The following is a 22,728-nucleotide window of genomic DNA, read 5'->3' as shown; positions in this document are numbered from 1 at the left end:
GGTGGCTCAGCTATGAAGCATCGGTGTTGAACACTGATGTCATGTTGTCGATGATGATGATGAGAATGCTGATGATGATGGGCACCGAAAGGGTTCCACGCCTGTGATCACCACCCTCCTAGTATGGGCTCGTTCGGCCCTTCTTCATCTTGACCGATTTTGGTGCGTTTTGATATTAGCCTGTTATTGGAGAAGAGGGTACAGAATACCTCTTGAAGGTGAGGCAGACACAATACCAAACCTGATCATGGCGCCAGAAACGGGTAGTTGTGTCTCTAGATGGCAGCATCGGTAGTGCAGTGGGCGCTAGGATTTCTAAAACCCTACGTTGCATTTTTTCACGCCAGGTATCTTTGGTGACGATATAAGATTAGCTTACCGGCAGATGGTAAGGCCCAAAGTGCTTCGGTATGTCCAATACCGCTTTCTGAGTGTGAAAATTAGCCACTGAATCGAAGAGGGAAGTCGGGAGCCTGTTTTCGGGTAACAGCACCATTGAAATACTGCACGTGTACCTTTGGAACACCTGGGTAATGATGCTGAAGTATGCATGAGGTGTCTCGACAACTTGAGTGGCCGCCTACTTGTTGACGTGATACGGCCGAAATTTCTCCCCCTACTCAGTCATATTTTTGGTTTATCAGATGATTTCTTTGTTGCACTCTGTTTCCTGAAGTATATTCCGGCGGGAAGGCGCAGGGTGGGAAAAACACTACCTGGAGGCGAAATCGTTCTTGGCTATGTTAATTACTGTGGAGCCATACCAACATAACGAAGTCCCCTAGCCCATGGCAATGTTGTATTGACTCACTTATACTTCAAACTTATCACATTTACTCCGGTTTTCATTTTAATTTATGGGTCTCAGTACTGCCTTCGCCTCTAACCGTTAGCGTTCAAATTATTTCATCATCACCATTGTCAGCTGCGTTAACCGCGTACTTGTCGTATAGTGGTTGTAGCTGTCACAGTTTCGTTCACCGATGATTCGAGGAGGTTAGGTATGTAGCTGCTCATTGGAGGTAATCAGATAATAAATGTAACAATAATTGATCAACTGGAGCACCCTTTCGGTGCATACATGTCATGTCACCCGAAGGCAACACGGGATGAAGTGCCGCCAGGTTGTTCAAGCCTACACAGGAGCAGCCGAAATGCTGAGGTTGGGTTTCAACCAGGAACCTTTCTGTCACTAAGTTTGTAGTGGTTAACGGCCCTAAAGAGTCTCTAATGAACAGAACAAACTATTAATGCAAGCCAGGTACGGTATCACAGAGAAAACAATCTAAGGAAACATGGACTCACGCATGAACATTGATCTCTCGAACGCCTAAGGAAAGATCGAGAGCTTTGCTGGACATTGAAAGCTCGGGAGATGGAGAGGACTTTTGCTACCGGAGACAACCGTGCCTTATCTCAACTGAGACGGTCAACTGGCCCTAGAAAACCAGTGTTCAGTGAAGCGATTAGTGAAAAAAGCGGCATTCTTTTTCAAAAAACGTCGACTGGAATGATGAGCCGAACACTTCAAAGAGCAGTTTATCTGGCCTCCTGCGACACAGCCGTTTGAGATCGAATGGGATGTAAACTTTGATTGTACGTCGAAATAAGAGATAAAGTGCGAAATATCCGTACTGAAACGTGAGAGGGCACTAGGACCAAACAGCCTGTATCCAGCCCTCTTCAATGAAGGTGGAGAAGCCCTCATGGCCTATCTAATAAAGCTTATTGGTGCGATATGGAGTGGAGAGAAAGTGCCTGCAGAGTGGGATATGTAGACAGTAATTCCTGTCTTCAAAAAGGGTACACGAACGCTGTGTGAAAATCACCGCTGTATCGGCCTATTAGTTGTGGTCTCTGGTCTTATCGTTCGAAGGTTGACTGAACACAAGGGGAGACAGATCCGTGAAAACCAAACTGGGTTCCGTCCTGGAACATCGACACTGCTTCCAGCGCCCAACATTGGTTGATTGACTTGAAAGCTGTCTTTGACCCTATGAGCCTTCAGGTACTAGGTTAGTGGCTGTGGAACAAAGGTGTGCCTCTTGAATTCTTGGCCCCCTTAAGGTGCAGTACGCCGACTCCCATGGAAGTGTGAAGGCCTACGGTCTCAGTTCACCACACCAAGTAGTGTCAGCCAAAGCTGTCTTCTTTCACCTTTCCTCTCCAGCTTCGTAACTGATATGGTTATGGAAGACTCACTCCTATCCTCCAAGGCCTGTTGGGTCGAAGTACTCCCGGGGCGTTCGTTTACATATGTCGAGCACGCAGACGACATAACTCTTCTGGGATCTGACACTGTTATAATTAAAACAACACCAAATAATCTAAATAATTCTGCCTCATGGTTTGGCATGCGCTTTTCACCTGCAAAGTCTGAAGTGCTACTGCTAGATTGGATGGGCTCGAACCCTTGGCCCATGCTTGCGGATAGGCGGCTTGAGGTAGTAGACGAGTTTTTCTACCTGGGCGGCTGTATCAGCCCCGGTGGTCTCTCAATAGATTATATTTGTATCCGGATTGGGAAGGTCAGAGCAGATTTTGTGAACCTGCATCACCTTTGGCTTAGGCCTGACATCAGCTTATCCGTCAAAGGTTGAGCATACAATGCTGCAATGGGCTCCATATTATCATGTGTGTCATAGACCTGGCCGCTGCGCGCCGAGGACGTCAAAAGACTTTCCGTGTTTGACCATCGATGTCTTCGGAGCATAGTCTGAGTCTGAGGGAAACACCGGCTCAGCTTTTCTGAAGTTCATCGAATGGTTTTTGGGAAAAACAGCTCGCCCACGATAAGTGAACTGATCACACCACAACTTACCCTGGCCTGTCCGCGTTCTCCGCTTGTCAGTCGACCCACTCTCGAAGGGCTCTTTTTGCCCAATCATAAGATTGATGAAAACTACTCAGAGCAGGTCGAGCAATGAATCTGCAACGAAGTATGAAAGCTATTACCAGCAAACTCACCTGCGTCGCTCATTGCCGTCCCCCTTAACGCAGGCTCCGAGACGGAGCGTATCAGTGGTTAGGGACGTTTTCAGACATGGCCCACTCGCGACTTCAATGGTGCTCATCCATCGAAGCTAGTACATTCAATGCATAACACTTTTCCCAATCTGTAATTAAGAGTCTACTGACACCTCTGTATTTACGCATCATTTGTATCAGCTACCACCTCCAATGCGCAACGTCTACCACATTTCCCCAAATAATCGGTGAAAGAAACTGTGGGAGTTGTAACCACTGTATGACAAGCATGCGGTTCATCCAGCTGATGGCTATTATTATGATGACGGCGACGGGAGATGGTGTTTCGGCATGCGTACCGTTCGTTCAATTGTAACATCCTTTCGGTGCCTAGCTACCATACCATCCAAAGGAAGCACGAGGGCTGGGATACTGCCAGGTCACCCAAGCCTAGACAAAAGTCGAGAAACAGAGTTCGCGTTCCAACCAGTTCCGGCCAGTAAATTCGCGTTCTGACCACTGAGCTATCTCACCCCCGGCATCTCGTCTGAAAGTTTATGATACCTCAAAGGTTTTTATGCTTACATCGTCATGCTGTCCGTTTAGCACTAAAAATACGCGACCGCATAGCGGTATCGAGCACACAAAAAGGTCTGTTTTTCGCCTTCAATCAGCCCATTAGGGCTCATATGTCGTCACTGCGAGCTCAACAGACGAGTTTGAAGCTGTTGTTTTATCCCTGGGAACTGGCACCCCACCAGAATTTACTTGGAACCTACGTACCGAAGAGCTGTCAATTTCTGGTGGGTACCGCAAAGATTTGATAGTTTAGATTGGACTTTCATTGCGCAAATTTTGTCAGCCTATTCTGTGAGTCCAAAAAGCGCTGTACACTTAGTCCATCCTTCTTACTTCTCGTCTCATAAATTTGGAAACCCAAGGTAGACATCTTGATCGAATTTGTGAAATTTTGCGATCAATATAATGCTATGTATGTGATATATATATATATATATATATATATATATATATATATACCAAGGCTTTATCTAGTTTGGTGAGTCATATCACCAGAAGGGATGTGTTACCAGCATGATAGCTCACTTTTGGGTATATCCGAGTGCTTGGTGTAACCCAATTAAAGCGGGTTAGATACTGATACTTTCCATTCACTATTCATTTTTCTGGAGCGTACATCGGGTCTATCTAGACAGTTTTACAATATGGATTTTGTGCGCTTCCCAAATCATGATGGACTTGTTTGGAGAAATTGGATGTCTGAAATAGTCCTTGGCAGTACTGATTGCCTAATTTGCTTCTCAGTCCAGTGTTCAATTGTGCGGGGTATTCTCACTAATTGAGATGCAACTCTGAAAATGTTTTTCAAACGGATTTCCTCTGAGCGAAGATGATTACTTCCCCTATAGTTCTCACATAGTGACTGTAAATTTTATCGGGCTTGTTTTTGGTTGTCATTGAAGTATCCTTTATTTTTTATCCGGTTTTCAACGTGTTGCGTGTACTCCAGACAATATTACTCGTTCTCCCTCTGCATCTTATTTCAGCGGTCGTATTTTTCAATCTGTTGCAGTTGCCTTCGCCACTCTCGCTTATGTGGGTGGTAGTCATCCTTATCCATTTAGTATGTCGTGCGTACGCGGTGGAAGCTGGTGAAGATGAGGCCATTCGCCTTATTTCTATCAATGGAGATCTACGCTTGCATGATATTGAATTCCTCGAAATGCAATCTAGTATCCTCGCTCGCCGCGCACAGATTGAACAGACAACAGGAACCCTGCTGGAACTGATTAATCGAAAACAGGTGTCACGGTCGAAGGTCTATTCCTCGGGTCCGATAAGTTATGGACAACGCGGGGCATCAGACTGGAGTTACGAAGCTTACTTAGTTACGGTAGGCTTCGTATCCTCATGTGACTCACTAACTTTCAGTCTATCAAACACATACTGGCTCGAGAACGTCAATTTTTTGACGCCTGTCATGTGCAAGATCAAGGTGGTTTATTTTCTGCTGATTGTAATTTTTTATTCAGGCCGGCTCCCTGTCGTTGCATGTTCAATGCCTGTACATCGGAAGACGCTATGTGCAGAAAAAAATTCTGAAGCAAGTCGAAATGTTTTGTTTAATCCCTTTCCAGGATTATTTGGTTAGTATTTATCCTCGACTGCATTCTGACTTTATAGTTGTTGGAAATGCCACGGATGATTTCGAAGCTAGTACGTTTATTTGTCCTGTTTAAACCCATAACGTGAAATTTTCGGCTTGTTTCAGTTAAAGCCATACTGCATTCCAACTGCGGGGAACATGAATCTGCGCAGAAGCTGGCGCTTCAGTTAACAGAAGTACCTCGTGCTGTTTCATAATAAAACATGCTTCTCTCAGAAATATCCTACCAATGCGTTCTATAAATATATACTGAGCGAGATATTGGCTCGTCGACCCAGGGTTTGATTCACGTTTTCATTCTGCCTATCATGCATTTTCTGTTTCCAGGATTCATTATACTTTGCAATCAATCAGATCGATGCTGCAATAAAACTGAGCCCATCTGTTTTGGCGTACAGAGAACATCGTTTGATGGTCAGTATTCAGTGAGGGTCTTTTTCTAGTTCGCCTACGTCCCTTATACTCACCTTTCCTTTACTGTTGCTCAGTGAGAGCATCTCACGGTGTTGAATCAATATTCAAATTCGAAGAGTGATTCGACAACCAAGTCAGTGTCTTATTTGGGTTGTGTGTAGCTCGCTGAAGCTCTCTTCCCTTCCTCTGTTAAGCAGGACGAAAAGGAATTGATGTGGGGTGTACCGAACTTGATAGTGTGACAATTTGTTGATCACATGACCTTATCAGGTTCCACAGCCACCTGATGTGTGCCCGCACGCAACAGCACAAAATAACTAAAAGCAAAATATTTAGAGCCAAAAGGTGTGGCTAGCAGCGTAGAATTTTGTCTTAACTTCTAACACAATCTAGCAAGGTTCAGGCACCTGATTTTCAGGCTCAAAATTCACACTCACTTCTAACACTAGGCGGTCGCCAACCTCACTTTTGTGCACCGTGTATGTTTGGTTCAACGCGTGTGTCGGTGTTTGTTAGAAATCTGACCACTAGGGAATATTTTCAATTGAGATTTCATTCTGTAAGTGAAACCAATCTACACTCAGATTGCATCTTCCGAAACTGTAGGGAGTTTTGGACCCACGAATTCCGGTTAGTAGTTTGAGCGCTTGACCATTCGGTCACGAGCGAGTGATCTGTTTGGTTAATTCGCTCTTCGACAGGATATAGCGCCACCCACACTTCACTCACGGAGTCCAAATGACGTGATCATGTACTACCGGAGTACAATGACGCCACATCATCAAGAGCTCTGAAAACAGGACGCCGGGTATCTCAGGTCAATTTTTGGAGGTCCGGTCTAATGGGGTCGTTTGGGGGCGCCCATGTACCTCATCGTACCACAAGGCTGCTCCGGACCCGAGTCCTACACCACATCTAAACGCTCATGTGTTTACGTGGACTTCCTGCTCTTTCTATGCGCATCAAACAGCTTCTGTTTGTTTCGGTGAACTGTCCAACATAGTAACATTGGTGAGAAACAATCCCGGTACAAGTTGGCGTCATTTTTATGCACTGCTATCCTCGGGAGTATCCACTGTTCCACGTGCATGCTGATACGGCATGTATTAAAGCAGCGCGCTTCAGGAACTCACAGTTTTCACATGAAGTTTTTTCATAAAGTTTATAATAGTGTCTTTCCACAGGCGGACACCGGTAATAGTCGTTCACCCGCCCAGCTGCCATGCCATCCGAAGGAAGCACGCGGGATGATATGCCACCAGACTACCAAGTCCTAGAAATTGATAATGGGTTGAGCCGAACCACGGAATGTAGCAGTAGCTTTGCATCCAAGCACTTAGCGATGATTGGAAATTGCAATTCGCAGGATGGTCTGAGTGTGTCCAATGTGGCACACTAATTAGATGGAGCAAAAACTTTTCCGACGGCTGATTTCGTGAACGAGTCCTCTGATAAGCTATTACCGAAATTCGCGGGAGAGGTGGCTCAGATGGTTAGAGCGCGAAGTTACTGACCGGAAGGTCCGTGGTTCGAACCCGACCTCTGCCTCTCGACTTCCCATGTCTAGGCTTGGGCAACCTAGCAGCATCCCAGCCCTCGTGCTTCCTTCGGGTAGCATAGCAGCTAGGCACCGGAAGGGTGTTATTGCTGAACGACTTTTTTAGACGACCGAGACTTTACCCATCCCCTTCACCTGATCGAAGACCATCTTCTTCTATGAAGCCAACTCATTTACCACGCTTTACGAACCTTTACACATGTTTGTTTCGTTAGGTACACAGTTATCTACCACCTGGTTTGGAAGTTCGTCGCTCTCACCTCCAATCAGCTTTAATCTTTGAAACTGTCGGCATGAACACTCTTGACAGTATGATTCGCTTTACGAAACTGAATACTGTCCCATTGTATATCATTGATCCAGAGTTGCACGTCTGTGGAACTGCTTGGTCACTTAAGCCCACACAGCGAGATTGTTAACACTAGCCACGGGTCATCAGGGTAGTTCAACTTTTTTGGGACCATATTCTGATCGGCGAACTACTGGAGTTTTGCATGTGACACGGCGCCACAAGGCTCACTCAAGCACTGGATATCAGACCGAACAGTGGCACTGCTTAAATTTCGGAGGAATATCTCCGCCAGTCCCGAACATAACTTCTCCTGACGAACTATCAGACGTCAAATGAAAGTGAGCGTGAGCACCGATCGTGAAGTCTGGTGAACTCGGAAGGCTAAGGAAATGGAAAAGACCCAGGAAGATTGTTTCAGTTGATTAGGGCGACCGGCCCCCGAAAACCGCCTGTTAGCGAAACCATTGACTTAAAGTAGGGAGCATACCTATCTCCTCTGAACAACTAAGCTGAGCTGTTTATTCCTTATCCGGCTGGTGGATGATGACTGGTGGACGAGAATTTCGGGGACGGTCTATTGTCCCCTCCATGTAATGATGAATAGATCCCACTTTGACTATTTCTGTCTACACTTTCTTGCATTTGTCATTTTTCAGTATATGGTTCTGAACGAAATTATTCCTGTGATAGCAGTGTCTCTCGACCTGACTGAAGTGTTGTCACTTCTTCATTCTTAATCTTCTGCGACCAGCTTCTTCTACGTGTTCAACGCAGCAAGGCAACGTTAGACGATGCGAGCTGGATTCGCAAGAAGGCGGAACACCATTTGAAGGACATTTATTGTAGTTACTGTGCGAGGAATCGTGTCCGAAAACCGGTTGGCTTGGTATCTTGGAGACCGTGGTTTGTTCTTGGTCTATTCGATTTGATCAGTCTGAATGGCACCCAAGCCGAACGGGACTTCACGATAGCCCTGGATCTCGCTTCCGAAGTTGGGTCTGGCGGGGGTTTTCCAATATCAGATTCGGTGTCTCACATGTTGAGACATTTGAAGGCGATTGCACAACACCACAATAACGAGTTTCAAGTAAATAGTACCTTGCTTCCTAATTGCGAGTGACTTTAAGTTCGCACTTTTTTTCTCTATGTGTATGCCGCTCTGTTATTTTGCCGTTTCCACCATCGTAACCTAGTTAGGAAATCTTCCTAAACTGCATACCCGCACCTTTCTCAATTAATGTGTCCCAGTACCCTTCGTGTCATATCCGCGTATGGTAGCTGCACTTCGCTGACTAGAAGGGCAACCGGATGCAAGTTTATCTACTGGATGGTCAGTTGCTCTGTAAGCTCTGAGTTCCACCCTCTCCAAGGATTCTTGCGATGCGCACTGTTGATGATTCGCAAAAAATGAAGAAAACGCAGCAATTCAATGATTTGTGGCCTTCTTACATAGACTCGAGCTTCATACACTTGGCTAGTAAGTCGTTCCTGCTTTAATAAGAGTAACGGTCTACGCAGCATAACATTCAGTTACCATCTTTTGCAGCAGTGACGACGACAAGCCAAACTTGTACGTCATACTTAGCTCCGTGCACGTTAGGTATGCAGTTGTCACTTGGAGTTATCACCGGAAGAGACCCAGCGAAAGATATTGTAGTATAGATGGCTCAGTGGCTAGAGCACGAATTTACCGACCGGAAGGTCCGTGGTTCGAACCCGACCTCTGTTTCTCCACTTCTGGTGTCTAGGCTTGGGCAACCTGGCAGTATCCGAGCCCTTCGTGCTACCTCGGGTGGTATAGAAGCTAGGCACCGAAAGGGTGTTACAGCTGCATTGCTCAACATAAATGTTGTTGCTTTACAGGGCAGTGGCGGATGACTTATCGATTGCAGACTGTAAGCTGGTTTGTACGACTGAGATGTTATCTTTACGAGCCAGGGATCAGCAGTATTCTCAGGTCTTTGGTCATCTAGTTATCAGGACTGTAATCGGTGAGGTCTGTCATAAGCGAATTCCCAATGAGATGATAAGAAAATATGTTTGGTGGAACAGCATCCACTTTTGAGTTGAGCACGCCTGATCTCATTAGGCGCTATGCATCTGTCGTGTTTTACGCTTATCAGTTTCTTGTCCACCGAGAACTGTTGATTTCAATGCAAAATTCCTTGGAGAACAGACAAATTGACAGGGGAAAATAAAAGAGGTTATGAATATACTACTCATGGATAGTACTTATGAATGGTCCGGATGTTGTTGGTATAAAACCCCATTTCAAGATGGGTCTTGCGTGCCCCGCCCAGCACTAAGCCGGAGACGCTAAAGTGGCTGTGTACCGTTACCGATGGCATTCTTGCTCTCAGTTTCTGTCCTTTTGTCTTTCTTACTCATCACGTGGCTTTATTGTATTGACTGACATGGTTGCACGGCAGTTATTTGCCATTGTTCCACATTTCCGTCGTTGTCCGTGCTTATGTTGACGGCGAATGAAATCATCACGTGTATTGTATTGACTGACATGGTTGCACGGCAGTTATTTGCCATTGTTCCACATTTCCGTCGTTGTCCGTGCTTATGTTGACTGACGATGAAACCTAAATATATAAATATAAATATAATATATAATATATAATCAGTCCCGAACATAACTTCTCCTGACGAACTATCAGACGTCAAATGAAAGTGAGCGTGAGCACCGATCGTGAAGTCTGGTGAACTCGGAAGGCTAAGGAAATGGAAAAGACCCAGGAAGATTGTTTCAGTTGATTAGGGCGACCGGCCCCCGAAAACCGCCTGTTAGCGAAACCATTGACTTAAAGTAGGGAGCATACCTATCTCCTCTGAACAACTAAGCTGAGCTGTTTATTCCTTATCCGGCTGGTGGATGATGACTGGTGGACGAGAATTTCGGGGACGGTCTATTGTCCCCTCCATGTAATGATGAATAGATCCCACTTTGACTATTTCTGTCTACACTTTCTTGCATTTGTCATTTTTCAGTATATGGTTCTGAACGAAATTATTCCTGTGATAGCAGTGTCTCTCGACCTGACTGAAGTGTTGTCACTTCTTCATTCTTAATCTTCTGCGACCAGCTTCTTCTACGTGTTCAACGCAGCAAGGCAACGTTAGACGATGCGAGCTGGATTCGCAAGAAGGCGGAACACCATTTGAAGGACATTTATTGTAGTTACTGTGCGAGGAATCGTGTCCGAAAACCGGTTGGCTTGGTATCTTGGAGACCGTGGTTTGTTCTTGGTCTATTCGATTTGATCAGTCTGAATGGCACCCAAGCCGAACGGGACTTCACGATAGCCCTGGATCTCGCTTCCGAAGTTGGGTCTGGCGGGGGTTTTCCAATATCAGATTCGGTGTCTCACATGTTGAGACATTTGAAGGCGATTGCACAACACCACAATAACGAGTTTCAAGTAAATAGTACCTTGCTTCCTAATTGCGAGTGACTTTAAGTTCGCACTTTTTTTCTCTATGTGTATGCCGCTCTGTTATTTTGCCGTTTCCACCATCGTAACCTAGTTAGGAAATCTTCCTAAACTGCATACCCGCACCTTTCTCAATTAATGTGTCCCAGTACCCTTCGTGTCATATCCGCGTATGGTAGCTGCACTTCGCTGACTAGAAGGGCAACCGGATGCAAGTTTATCTACTGGATGGTCAGTTGCTCTGTAAGCTCTGAGTTCCACCCTCTCCAAGGATTCTTGCGATGCGCACTGTTGATGATTCGCAAAAAATGAAGAAAACGCAGCAATTCAATGATTTGTGGCCTTCTTACATAGACTCGAGCTTCATACACTTGGCTAGTAAGTCGTTCCTGCTTTAATAAGAGTAACGGTCTACGCAGCATAACATTCAGTTACCATCTTTTGCAGCAGTGACGACGACAAGCCAAACTTGTACGTCATACTTAGCTCCGTGCACGTTAGGTATGCAGTTGTCACTTGGAGTTATCACCGGAAGAGACCCAGCGAAAGATATTGTAGTATAGATGGCTCAGTGGCTAGAGCACGAATTTACCGACCGGAAGGTCCGTGGTTCGAACCCGACCTCTGTTTCTCGACTTCCGGTGTCTAGGCTTGGGCAACCTGGCAGTATCCGAGCCCTCGTGCTACCTTCGGGTGGTATAGAAGCTAGGCACCGAAAGGGTGTTACAGCTGCATTGCTCAACATAAATGTTGTTGCTTTACAGGGCAGTGGCGGATGACTTATCGATTGCAGACTGTAAGCTGGTTTGTACGACTGAGATGTTATCTTTACGAGCCAGGGATCAGCAGTATTCTCAGGTCTTTGGTCATCTAGTTATCAGGACTGTAATCGGTGAGGTCTGTCATAAGCGAATTCCCAATGAGATGATAAGAAAATATGTTTGGTGGAACAGCATCTACTTTTGAGTTGAGCACGCCTGATCTCATTAGGCGCTATGCATCTGTCGTGTTTTACGCTTATCAGTTTCTTGTCCACCGAGAACTGTTGATTTCAATGCAAAATTCCTTGGAGAACAGACAAATTGACAGGGGAAAATAAAAGAGGTTATGAATATACTACTCATGGATAGTACTTATGAATGGTCCGGATGTTGTTGGTATAAAACCCCATTTCAAGATGGGTCTTGCGTGCCCCGCCCAGCACTAAGCCGGAGACGCTAAAGTGGCTGTGTACCGTTACCGATGGCATTCTTGCTCTCAGTTTCTGTCCTTTTGTCTTTCTTACTCATCACGTGGCTTTATTGTATTGACTGACATGGTTGCACGGCAGTTATTTGCCATTGTTCCACATTTCCGTCGTTGTCCGTGCTTATGTTGACGGCGAATGAAACCTAAATATATAAACATAAATATAATATATAACATATAATAATATATATTAGTATTAATATAAATATATCAATTCAATTTTTCGTCAAAGGCTGACCTCCTACTCAGGGAACTTTCTGGTTTCAACGTTCCGCAGGACTCGCACTCCCCATTATTTAGAAAAAAAACTGACAACCATGAAAGCTATCCTCCGACTGGTTACCCCGCTCCCCAAACAGTTCCCTCATCTTAAATGCCTAGTCCGTCAGAAGCCGCGAATTGGAATGCCACAGTCTCATCAAAATCCGTGTGGTTTTCAGTTTACCTGACATTTAGCTAGATACATCAACCCTACCTTGTGATTACTCGAACCTGTCGTTTTTAGAGCGCGTGTGGGAAATCCGCCAACATTGTAAAATTTTTATGGACCTGAAAACTCCGTAATGGAATATATCGTGGGCAACCGTTTTCTAGGATTTCTACAATCAGTTGTTTCCCTTTAAGACTTGAGTTTAAAATTTCCAGAATTAAGCACTCATTTCAAATTACACATAGTGTCACGGTGTGGTAAAAAATTCATTTACAGACCCCAGGGATTTCCCTGTTAACTACGATGTGAGTGCCATTCAGTATTGTGTTGAACATTTCTTATTACTGTGCTGTGGTTACTCTGTTCACCCTTTTCCAAATCTTACTCTGCAGGATGCTATGGAAACTGCCATCCTGAACGCACATGCGAATCCGTCTGCACTTGATGCAGTACTGCTAATTTCGGAAACTCTGGCGTAAGCTATTTTAACTCACGTGTGGTCACATCAATTCACTATGATGCCACGCAACTGTATTACAGTAATTCTACCTCTTTTGAGTAGTTTCCTTCTAATGTATTTGACTCGCTTTGCTCGACTCACCTCACCTATATTTTCACTCTCAGGGAAGGTACGAATCATAATAATGTCACGTACACCGATTCAGCAACAGGGTAGGGACTGGTTACGCATGTTGCGAGTTTTCTGTCGAAGATAGGCGGATCGTGCAAATATGCGTGTTGGTCCCACCCGAAGGCGAAAAGGGCCTTAACCCAACAAAACTATCAGTCCTTTAGAGGAGCACTCACGGACCTGCGAGAAAATACTGCGTTTTGCGCTTTTTGAATTGTGTTCGTCTGTGGCGATGGTCTCCTAAGGCAACACTACACTTAGTCTACAGTTATGAGTTCATATCCCCGATGTAGCCCACAAGATTTGTGATGGTGGTGATGGTAGGGCATTCGTCCGGTGCTAATTGTTGCTCGCGGTGCACTGCTTTCGACGGTGTCATTTCAGTGGTTGTATAATTTTCCGTATCTGAGTGGCTGCTTTGTCCTCAGTTTCTCATGGCAAGCTCAAAATTGCTCAGTGGTTGAGGCGCGAAATCACTGACCCGACCGTCCGTGGTTCGAACCCAACAAAGGGCATCTCGACTGCTCACTTCTAGGCTTGAGTAACCTGGCAGTACCTCAACCTCGTGCGTCCTTTGGCAGCTAGGCACCGGAAGGGTGTTACAGCCAAACTACTATCATACTAATGTATTATTCTGAGGATACTTCGGTGTACCAAAATGGTTCCCCTCATTTGATGAAAATAGATATCTGTCTCCATGTCAGCTACGAACTTGTAGGTTCTTCCTTGGATGAAATTTCCGGCAGTGATCGTCGAAGTTTTATTCCACCGCAGAGACTCAATCACACAGGACTGGTCGATTATCGTCAGTTATTTTGCACCTTTCCTATCATATAATTACTACACATACTGTCTACAATGGTTTAACGCTGAACTGATATAGTTTGCAAGACTTAAATAACTTCATTGCAGCAAGGTACTTACTATGTCCTGATAAAGTCAGAGAGTTCAGGATACCCATTGCGGCCGTAGGCTGGTCTGGTCACTACCTCCTCCTTATTCCGAGTAAAAAGTGCCTATCGAACGAATTCGCTTGGAAGAGTACACGAAACGAAGGCTTTTTGCATTATCTGTTAACCCTCTTTTCGGCTCTTAACGAACCATTTTCAAGAACTCCAAAACGCCGATTGTATGCGCACATAGACACCTAAAAGACAACTCAACTTAAGTATACTTCAACAACGGGTCAGTTGTTTGAGCTAAGGGAATTACAATGCAGTGGAAGCTTCAGAAATTGACAAAAAGCTATCTCTTCTAGGGGCTAATACCTCCAGTGTTCGCTACATCTCAGCTTTAAGTGGTATTAGCAGTGAGCGATCTTGTAAAGATGCTCTTGGACTGAGGTCGAGATAGCTCAGTGTTTAATGCGCGATACTCACCGGTAGACCCATGTTTCGACCCAACCTGTGCATCTCGACTGCTGTTGTCTAGGCTCGACCAACCTGGCAATAAGTTAGCCCTCCTGTTTCCCTCGGGTAACGTGGACGCTATTCACGGAAAGGATGTTACAGTTGAAGGATTATTATTGTTTTTACTATTATTACTGTTACTAAGCGGTGTTCGACTGGTCGTTTTGTACACCACCAAACGAGAAGGAGTCAGTCATAGATTGGTCGTGGTCTGCAGTTATTCTCCTTTTGGATCTTAGAATTTATCAGAGTTGGGATTGATTTTTTTCTGTTACAGGCGTGCCTCACACTATGAACGCTCACTCAGTATGCTCAATCTTGCTCTCCCTCTAATGGACGCTTATTCCGCGACTCCTCCCGGTGTAGCTTTTATCGAGATTATCACTGACGCCCCCACGATCAAGCGCATGTCACTACAACTGCGAGCAACTGTTCACTATCGTTTGGGGGACATTTTGGAGGCCGAATCTGATGCACAGGTACTTCGTTTACCTCGTTCACGGTAGCTCTCAACTCCCTCAGTTACCTTGGTATGAGTGCTCCGTTGTTAAAAGTTTCCGGATTTCGGAAGGCCACCCCCTTGTAGGGTAGCTTTTGGGTTGCATTAGGTGTGAACCTAAGTCTGGCCAACTGTTCATTTATCAGATACTTGACAACTGATATGTGGACAGAGTATTTTACCTGACGAGTCATTGATTCCCGTGTACGACCTGTCAATTATCAAGTCATGACCGCACGGACTCGTGATGCTTTCAGAGGCGAGCCATTGCGAAATCGTCTATGGTTTACAGTTCCAAAACATGATAATTAAGAGAGTATTCGATGGGAGGTAAGTAAACGGAACGGTACTCAGTTGTCGAAGCCCTTTAACTGAACTTGCCTTTTACGGCTTGATAACAGCTAACTATGCATCAGTGCATTAGACTTCGGTAGGTGCTTTCCGTTAGCTTGTCCATAGTGTGAAAGCAAAATTATTAGGGTCGTTGATCTGCTGGTCGTAGCTCGCACCAGTGCGCTAGAAAACCCATTATAGACCGGTACCTAGTGGTTCTGAGCCTAGTTCACACCATGCACCCCTTCAGGTACATCTCGAATAGTAATTCTCCTCTCAAATTTTGCCGGTGTGGAACGAATATTTCAGAGAGCTACTCATAAGTGGTAAGTGGAAATAACGCGGGTCCTTCAAAGGGATATTTCGCTACTCAAGATTGGTCAAGTGTTATTCTCAGCTTGTCACTATCTTCGTGGGGGATTCGATATGCATCGAGATGAAGGCAGTACGTGGTTGATCCCGAAAAGCAATCGATCACTTGCCTAGTGTTGACTGGGATTCACCAAGTGAATGCAGCTACATCAGTCGCGCGTCACTTCAGTTAACCGTTTTACTGTTTTTTACCGCCGGTTTTTGTTGTTTTAACATTACGAACCTTATTCAAAAGCAATCCAGAGGAAGAATTTTCATCGGCCTCATAGTCTAACGTATATTAAGGGAGGTAAACCTCAATAATGACACTTTGAAAGGGGTTGATCTTCGGAAGGACTTTCAAACTCGGCTAGTTCCATGAAACGCGTACAAGTATTCGAAAATGTGCGACGCATTTCGGTCTGTCCTTAAATTCGCATTGTTTCTTCGCTTTAATTCGCAACCAACCTGAAGACAGTACATGGGTGCAAATGAAAACACTGCGCGTTCACTAGCTCTGGTGATAACAGCTGCACTTCAGAGAATTGGGTTCTGTAATAAACCAGAGGATGCGGAAAAAATTAACCACAATGCAGTGGAACTGATATAGTAACTAGGACCGCTATACTACCTGCATGTGGTTCACAATGAAAGGCTTCGATGTTGCTCAATCCAGTCGACGGTTCAGTTGGCTACTTGGTAGCAGATTTACGTTTTCTTGCACCTCCTTCACTTCGAGGACGATAAATGGCATAGCATTAACAAGTGCACCTATTAGGACAAAATCAGAGTTTCAGCACACAGTAATCACATAAACATTACATTGGAAAAGCACACTCGAGTGGACCTTGGTTTGAATAAACAAGAGAGACCTACAATAAGGTTAGGGTTAACTGGTTTGGCAACACATGAAATGGTCCGCCAAATAACATCCAGCAGTAAAATTATTTACGATGGCTACATGGCGTACGATTCGTCGGCCAGGCTCGTATGGAGATGAACACTCTCAGCTGCATAAGAAGCAGAACGTGCAACCTATTGTGCTATTCAAGTTGGTGGCAAATTTTGGGGAGTGGTCATATTTTGGATGACTGAAGGATATTGTCTCTTTTCCGAATACCGTGCATGGCCGTTTGGTCACATTTAAGGGACCGGGTAGTTGGTAACATGAGGCTGGTCGAACCAGAAGAATACCTAATCCAGTCGGATAGCTCAGCCATCTGTGAGCAACTTCGATTATTCCAGCAGCCTGTCACCATCGCTAGCACGCACTTCCACCATCGATTCGCTTCTTTTCGCCTTTGCATGGACAAGACTTCTTCGTTCCAATTCGATTGATAACCTTTTCTCAATCGTCGCTGATCCTCTGCTTTTCCATTGATTTCTCTTGCACAGGCCTGTCTGGAACTGATGCCACTGGATGCGCTCTGCAGCTACGTGAAAACTCTATGCATGCTTGTTACTGGTCGTTTTGTGGATGCAGTGAAATCTTCAGCCCCGGTAAGCTGTGAACTGTCAACAGATCTGAGGTTTCACAATGTTCTTTACTAAGGCAGTGAGACAGTCGGTGGTAGATTCAACCATTTTCTGTCGGCCGCCAAACGTCCAACTGTGAGTCTCATCACGTGATTACAGGGGTTACGTGAGCGAGGCGTCACTTCCTGCGTACGTGATGATTAGCATTCTGCAACCTGGTGTCTGAGTGTCTCTTGTCCATCTGCAAAGATACTGTTCCTCCACTTTCTCTATTAACTCTTCACCTTGGATACTTTTTGCCAATTTTTCACTATGCTTTCCTATCTGTTGGGGATATTTTAAGGGAAAGTGCACTGCCACCAATGTTTGAATGCACTACTTTTGTAGTTACCCCTGTCAGTTGACAACGAGTCTACTTAGGATCTGAAAAACTGTAATAGGTGGTGCTATATTTTTTCTGACCATAGCCCTACAATAGGTCAATCGCACTTTGTTGTGGTTCTCGCCTGTGACCGAGTCATTTGCGTAGGCTGTTAAAGCGCTCCCGTGCCGGCGTTTCTCTAGTCTAAGTTCTAGCTTTACATAACCGAGTTACCAAAGCCGTTTAATGGAGCGTAGCACAGTTACATAGGGTCGTATTTGTTTGCCTCTAGTAGGACTGCTCGCTTTTCAAGGTCTCTCTCACTCACTACGGAAGAGCACACCTAGTGCCGAACACCTTCGATTTCAATGGACACTGCATGTGAAACGATTATTGATGACCAACTCCTGGATGGAACTAACAAGTGAAAGGTCATAGATTCCAATTATATCATTGTAGAGCCCTGAAAGCCCTACTCTCGACCTTGAGTATCTCTATCCGATAAGCAATGCCCTTGGTGTGCTGGGGCATCAATTCAAACCGAAGCAATGTTGGTCGTGAAGAAAGGAAACATCATTTTTTCTAAGTTTTATTAATAGGAAATCGAAAGTTTGCTTGAAGTACTGTATTTGAAACGTTGGTAACATATGAAATAAGGAACTGTCCTATTACACGGTTTCACATGCTATCGACTTGAGCGACTAGATGTGTATTTTTCTAACTGGTGAGAGCCACCATAACCTGTCAAATTTCCGGAAACTTGAATTGGGCGCTGCNGAAACATCATTTTTTCTAAGTTTTATTAATAGGAAATCGAAAGTTTGCTTGAAGTACTGTATTTGAAACGTTGGTAACATATGAAATAAGGAACTGTCCTATTACACGGTTTCACATGCTATCGACTTGAGCGACTAGATGTGTATTTTTCTAACTGGTGAGAGCCACCATAACCTGTCAAATTTCCGGAAACTTGAATGGGGCGCTGCTGACCCTTGTCCAGTGCTGAACGGGGAAATTCCATCGTGAGTCTTTCGGACCACCAACTGTTGACCGACACTTTCAGGGATATTTGCTCCAAAAAACGTTGTACACAATCCCACTCAGCAGAAAGGTACCGCCAGAATAAATGACAACATGAAGGAATGGGCGAGGAAGTTCACTAAGACGGAAACTTGAATAAAGTTACGGTAGAGGTTGCAAGGTAATCTGATGGAAGGTCAAAAAAGAAGGAATTCGGGCATCACTGCGATCGCCGTCAGGAACCTGGGTTGAAAAACCGACAGCTTCAGTACGAGATACGGCGACTGAAATTTTATCGGCCGTGAAACCTGTTGCGGAAAACTCTTCGACCGTCATAAACGAGAGATTTATCTGGATTCGGTTGAATCCTCGTCAGAACCAAATTGGTATACAAACGAGAGTATCCGGTAAATTCCTCGTTATTCTAATCAGGTTCAGCCCGCCTCTCTTGTGGAGCTTATAAGCGATCGATGATAGGAGAAATAACATCACCGATTCTTATCCGGTATACAAATAGATTTCTGTCTGCCGAATGACAGTTATGGAGTCTTACTCTAGTTATTATTTGGATTCGCCTTCGTCATCTGACAGGATTTCTCCCTTTACACGGTTAATAATTATCATTCTTTTGATAGGTCCTAAGTCGATGGTTTGACTTCAAGGTGCGCAAATCCCCCGAATTTATTCAACTCAGTTACATCAAAGGTAAGGTTCATGTAATATATCCTTCGTGTAATTGTCTTTTCCATCGGCTTTCATACAGTTCGCGTTAAGGTGAGCAGAATATTCATAGGTTTTCCTAGGTCAACATACTGGTTGAAGAGCTTCTAGTCATAAGTCTTGGATAAAAGGCGCACACTGGAGTTTCAATTAAATAAACATTCAGGTCCAGGGTCATACTTGATTAACCAAATAAGTCACATCCGTAAATCAGTAGCTGCTTTGCCTCAGACGCTGTAGGTTGTTGCGAGCACCAACTGAATGTGCTGTATCAGGTCATGTTTCAGTTGGTACGATATTCAAGATACCGCGATGCATTGCATGGACGTAATACACTGCTCATAAGGTTGCTGAGAGCCCGCGGCCGGTTTTGCCCTTCTTGGGGCTCCCCTGCATATATCCACCCACGGTTGTCCCCTCGTCAGTGAACGTTAGAAACAGTGATCACAGTCTGGTGAACACGACGCACAATTTTCCGGGTAGTGCTGGATAACCAAAATGCTCAATCTTGTGTCGTAACGTAAGCGGCGTAACACGTTATGTAGATATGTGCGTCCGCCGGCGCAAATTTTATCCACCACGACACAGTATGATTCGGGGGCCTATAGAACACCCATTCAAAATGGACATGTTTTCAAATTGAGATATCACGCGTTGATTTGGCCACTGTGACCATCGTTTCAGTAGCTTCACAACCATCGGTACGTCTCTTGACAAGGGCCTAGTGCTAGGATGATTTCTTGAAGTGTTGTATTTACCTGTCGCTTCGAGTAACTACTAAGTGACACTTTCCGCCGGTCTTTGTATCAAACAGAACTATGATCGCGATACAATGTGCGTCTTCAAGTGGCTAACAATGCTTGATCCTGTTTCATCGTAGTTGATACATTTCATGATGCATTCTGTGGTCTGATCCCGCTTCCTAGCTATTAGTCTCACCTGTATTAGGTTCACTTGGTTGTTCGCGCAACAGGAACTAGTCTGTTTCTTGCATTTGCAAGGCAGTTCATTTTTTAAAAACTGGATTCTCTTCGATCTGCTAGGTGCTTCCACCCAGCTGAGGAATAATCATGATATCGTGCTTTTCGCTTATACCTTTGGAAACTGTATGGACATATTTTAACTCAGTCTCAGCGGAAACCTCTGTTACCTCATCCTTTTCTGATTATGCAAATGAGCTATTACGAACACTTGGGTATCTCTCGAATGGGTTAACCCCCCCCCCCCCAGGTTGTGATTCGCAGCAAGTGGGACAGCAATTGTTACGTGGTTCGAGTGTTTGTGACGCGTGATGTAGTGGGTGATCGCTTCGCTACCAACCGGCGTAGAGCCCAACTCTACAGATGTCGTATTTTTTTCCATAATGCATCCAGTATACGTGGCGAGCCCTATATGTGCTATCTTGGCCGTCAAGCCCACTAGTCAACGCCAGTAAGCCGTACCGGAGATAACTAACAAGCTGTAGTTTGGTCTTCAAATATCCTGTGTTATTCTGGTTGGATGATGTAGTGGTGATCGCTACAAAACCAACCGGCGTAGAGCCCAACTCTACAGATGTCGTATTTTTTTCCATAATGCATCCAGTATACGTGGCGAGCCCTATATGTGCTATCTTGGCCGTCAAGCCCACTAGTCAACGCCAGTAAGCCGTACCGGAGATAACTAACAAGCTGTAGTTTGGTCTTCAAATATCCTGTGTTATTCTGGTTGGATGGGCATTAATATCTGTACTAAATGACGGCAGCTTTCTCTGACTGTGAAGTGGAAGTAGTCCTCTTTGGGGTACAGTAGGATTGAAGTTGTCAATATTTTTCCCATCAATCCGATAGCGAACTTCGCGAGACCTGGTGAACTTGTTCCCTATAGAGGAGGGCTTCCATATTCGGAGGTGGACACATTGTGGGATCACTTTATTAGACTTGTGACAGTCTCAGCCATCGGTCAATTTTCCAGCTGAGCAGATTTTCATCCCACGTTATGACTATCAACGTCAACTAAATTACCGCCGTCTACATTCCACCCATTACTTGCATTCTGGACTGAATCAAAGGAATGTTAGCATTAAATTGTGACAGATTTTCAGACGCGACAAATAACTCAATAAATCGACAACAGTTATATTGTGCCAGTCCACGGTTTAATTTCGGTTAATGTATCTAGCTAATATTTTGGTGGGTCAAACCATACCACCATTGTAGTGCGCCACATTCAACTAACGTTTGTGAAAAGAAGATATATCGTTGCCAGAAATGGAATCAAAGCTCACATTGAGAATGTCATTTCAGGTATGTAACAAACAAGGCCGTACGATTAGTTGTGCACTGAAAGCAGACACTAATATCTTAGGCTACACCAGTTTCTCTGGTCCACAATTTTGCCGTTTTGTTTTCTTCTTATGCATAAGCTAGCCTCATCACATGAGGCCGTGGTTTTTTATTCATCCTCGCGAACAACGTAGTCTGCACCTCTGGACTTCATTTGGTTTAGGTTTTCGTTGACTGCTCTTAAATGTTTTCAACCAATTGGAAAAAGTTTGGAACCGATTGAGAAGTTTCAGAAGGGCTTGTTAAAGAATCTCTTAAATGTTTCTCTGACACAGAATGGACGCGATATCTACACCAGCGGGTCACACGTTCCATGGGCAACTTTCACTGGTTGAATGATCTGTCAGATCTTTTCAAACAATCATGGATCCAGAGCACCCCTCTGGAAGCTTTGGTGAGTTGCTTAGCATAACAGATATGGAGCTTCCATTGAGTGATTTGATGTGGCCGTCAGAATGTAAGGCACGTCAGTATTTCCCTCTGCCTTCGATTGCTGCTTTTGATTCATGAGTATGAATTACTACCGCCCTCATTTTTCGATCGCAATACCCTGCTTATAAGAAACCTGCTACGGTTCTGTCACGCAGCGAGCAAACAATATGATAATGCGCATTGTGGCAATATTCTATCCCCAGCTATGTTGCTTGATCCAGACTCCTAGCACGGCGAATAGTAAGAAGACGAAAACCTCGGACACAAACTTTAATAATCCAACAACACACGATCAACAGGCGATGCCCGGAGCTTCCGAACCCAAGTCAGTGGAAAGAAATGGTATCCTGTACGTGGTCGGATTTAAATTTTCTTGGAGTATCAATAGGCCATTGATTTTTCATAGTTTGACCTTGAAGATGCCAGGAGTTCGCTAGTACACATAAAAACACAGCGTTTTCTGGGGATATTGATATCCCCAACACCACCTCTTGGGAAAAGTCAGTAACGTACTCGACGGGGGTTGACCTGGATACGCTCCGGCTGGCGGCGGCGTCGGTCTGTCCACCGCCTGGGAAGAAGTGTTGGATCAAATACTGAGCTGCCGGTCACACTCTCCTCTTTCGAAGCTGTCTCAG

The 22,728-nt window shown here is 44.8% G+C and overlaps 3 protein-coding genes across 3 annotated transcripts in view; 2 read left to right on the top strand and 1 right to left on the bottom strand.

The window, feature by feature from the left end:
- Nucleotides 1-2,762: 2,762 nt before the first annotated feature.
- Nucleotides 2,763-11,635, top strand: T265_00367 (hypothetical protein; the record flags this gene model as incomplete). Its single annotated transcript, XM_009164112.1, has 13 exons — nt 2,763-2,846; nt 2,869-3,066; nt 3,128-3,308; nt 3,362-3,466; nt 4,533-4,879; nt 5,480-5,577; nt 7,023-7,206; nt 7,270-7,369; nt 7,613-7,743; nt 8,168-8,503; nt 9,079-9,264; nt 10,509-10,844; nt 11,420-11,635. The coding sequence occupies 13 exons, from the start codon at nt 2,763-2,765 to the stop codon at nt 11,633-11,635; spliced, it is 2,502 nt and encodes an 833-aa protein (XP_009162376.1).
- The window catches only part of T265_00366 (hypothetical protein), a gene marked incomplete at both ends in the record, with an annotated part of 18,124 nt that continues 5,481 nt past the window's right edge, over nt 10,086-22,728 (bottom strand). The window contains 2 exons of the mRNA XM_009164111.1: nt 10,086-10,206; nt 11,453-11,682. Of these exons, the coding sequence (XP_009162375.1) occupies nt 10,086-10,206; nt 11,453-11,682 (351 nt within the window). The remainder of the gene's footprint in view (nt 10,207-11,452; nt 11,683-22,728) is intronic.
- The window catches only part of T265_00365 (hypothetical protein), a gene marked incomplete at both ends in the record, with an annotated part of 51,428 nt that continues 40,375 nt past the window's right edge, over nt 11,676-22,728 (top strand). Inside the window, 6 exons of the mRNA XM_009164110.1 lie at nt 11,676-11,721; nt 12,811-13,009; nt 14,852-15,053; nt 17,153-17,257; nt 19,250-19,319; nt 21,934-22,052. Of these exons, the coding sequence (XP_009162374.1) occupies nt 11,676-11,721; nt 12,811-13,009; nt 14,852-15,053; nt 17,153-17,257; nt 19,250-19,319; nt 21,934-22,052 (741 nt within the window). The remainder of the gene's footprint in view (nt 11,722-12,810; nt 13,010-14,851; nt 15,054-17,152; nt 17,258-19,249; nt 19,320-21,933; nt 22,053-22,728) is intronic.

The sequence above is a fragment of the Opisthorchis viverrini genome, assembly GCF_000715545.1.
Source record: "Opisthorchis viverrini unplaced genomic scaffold opera_v5_3, whole genome shotgun sequence".
Lineage (NCBI taxonomy): Eukaryota > Metazoa > Platyhelminthes > Trematoda > Opisthorchiida > Opisthorchiidae > Opisthorchis > Opisthorchis viverrini.
Note: the sequence above shows the minus strand (reverse complement) of the source record. Positions and strands in the feature narration are given on the sequence as shown.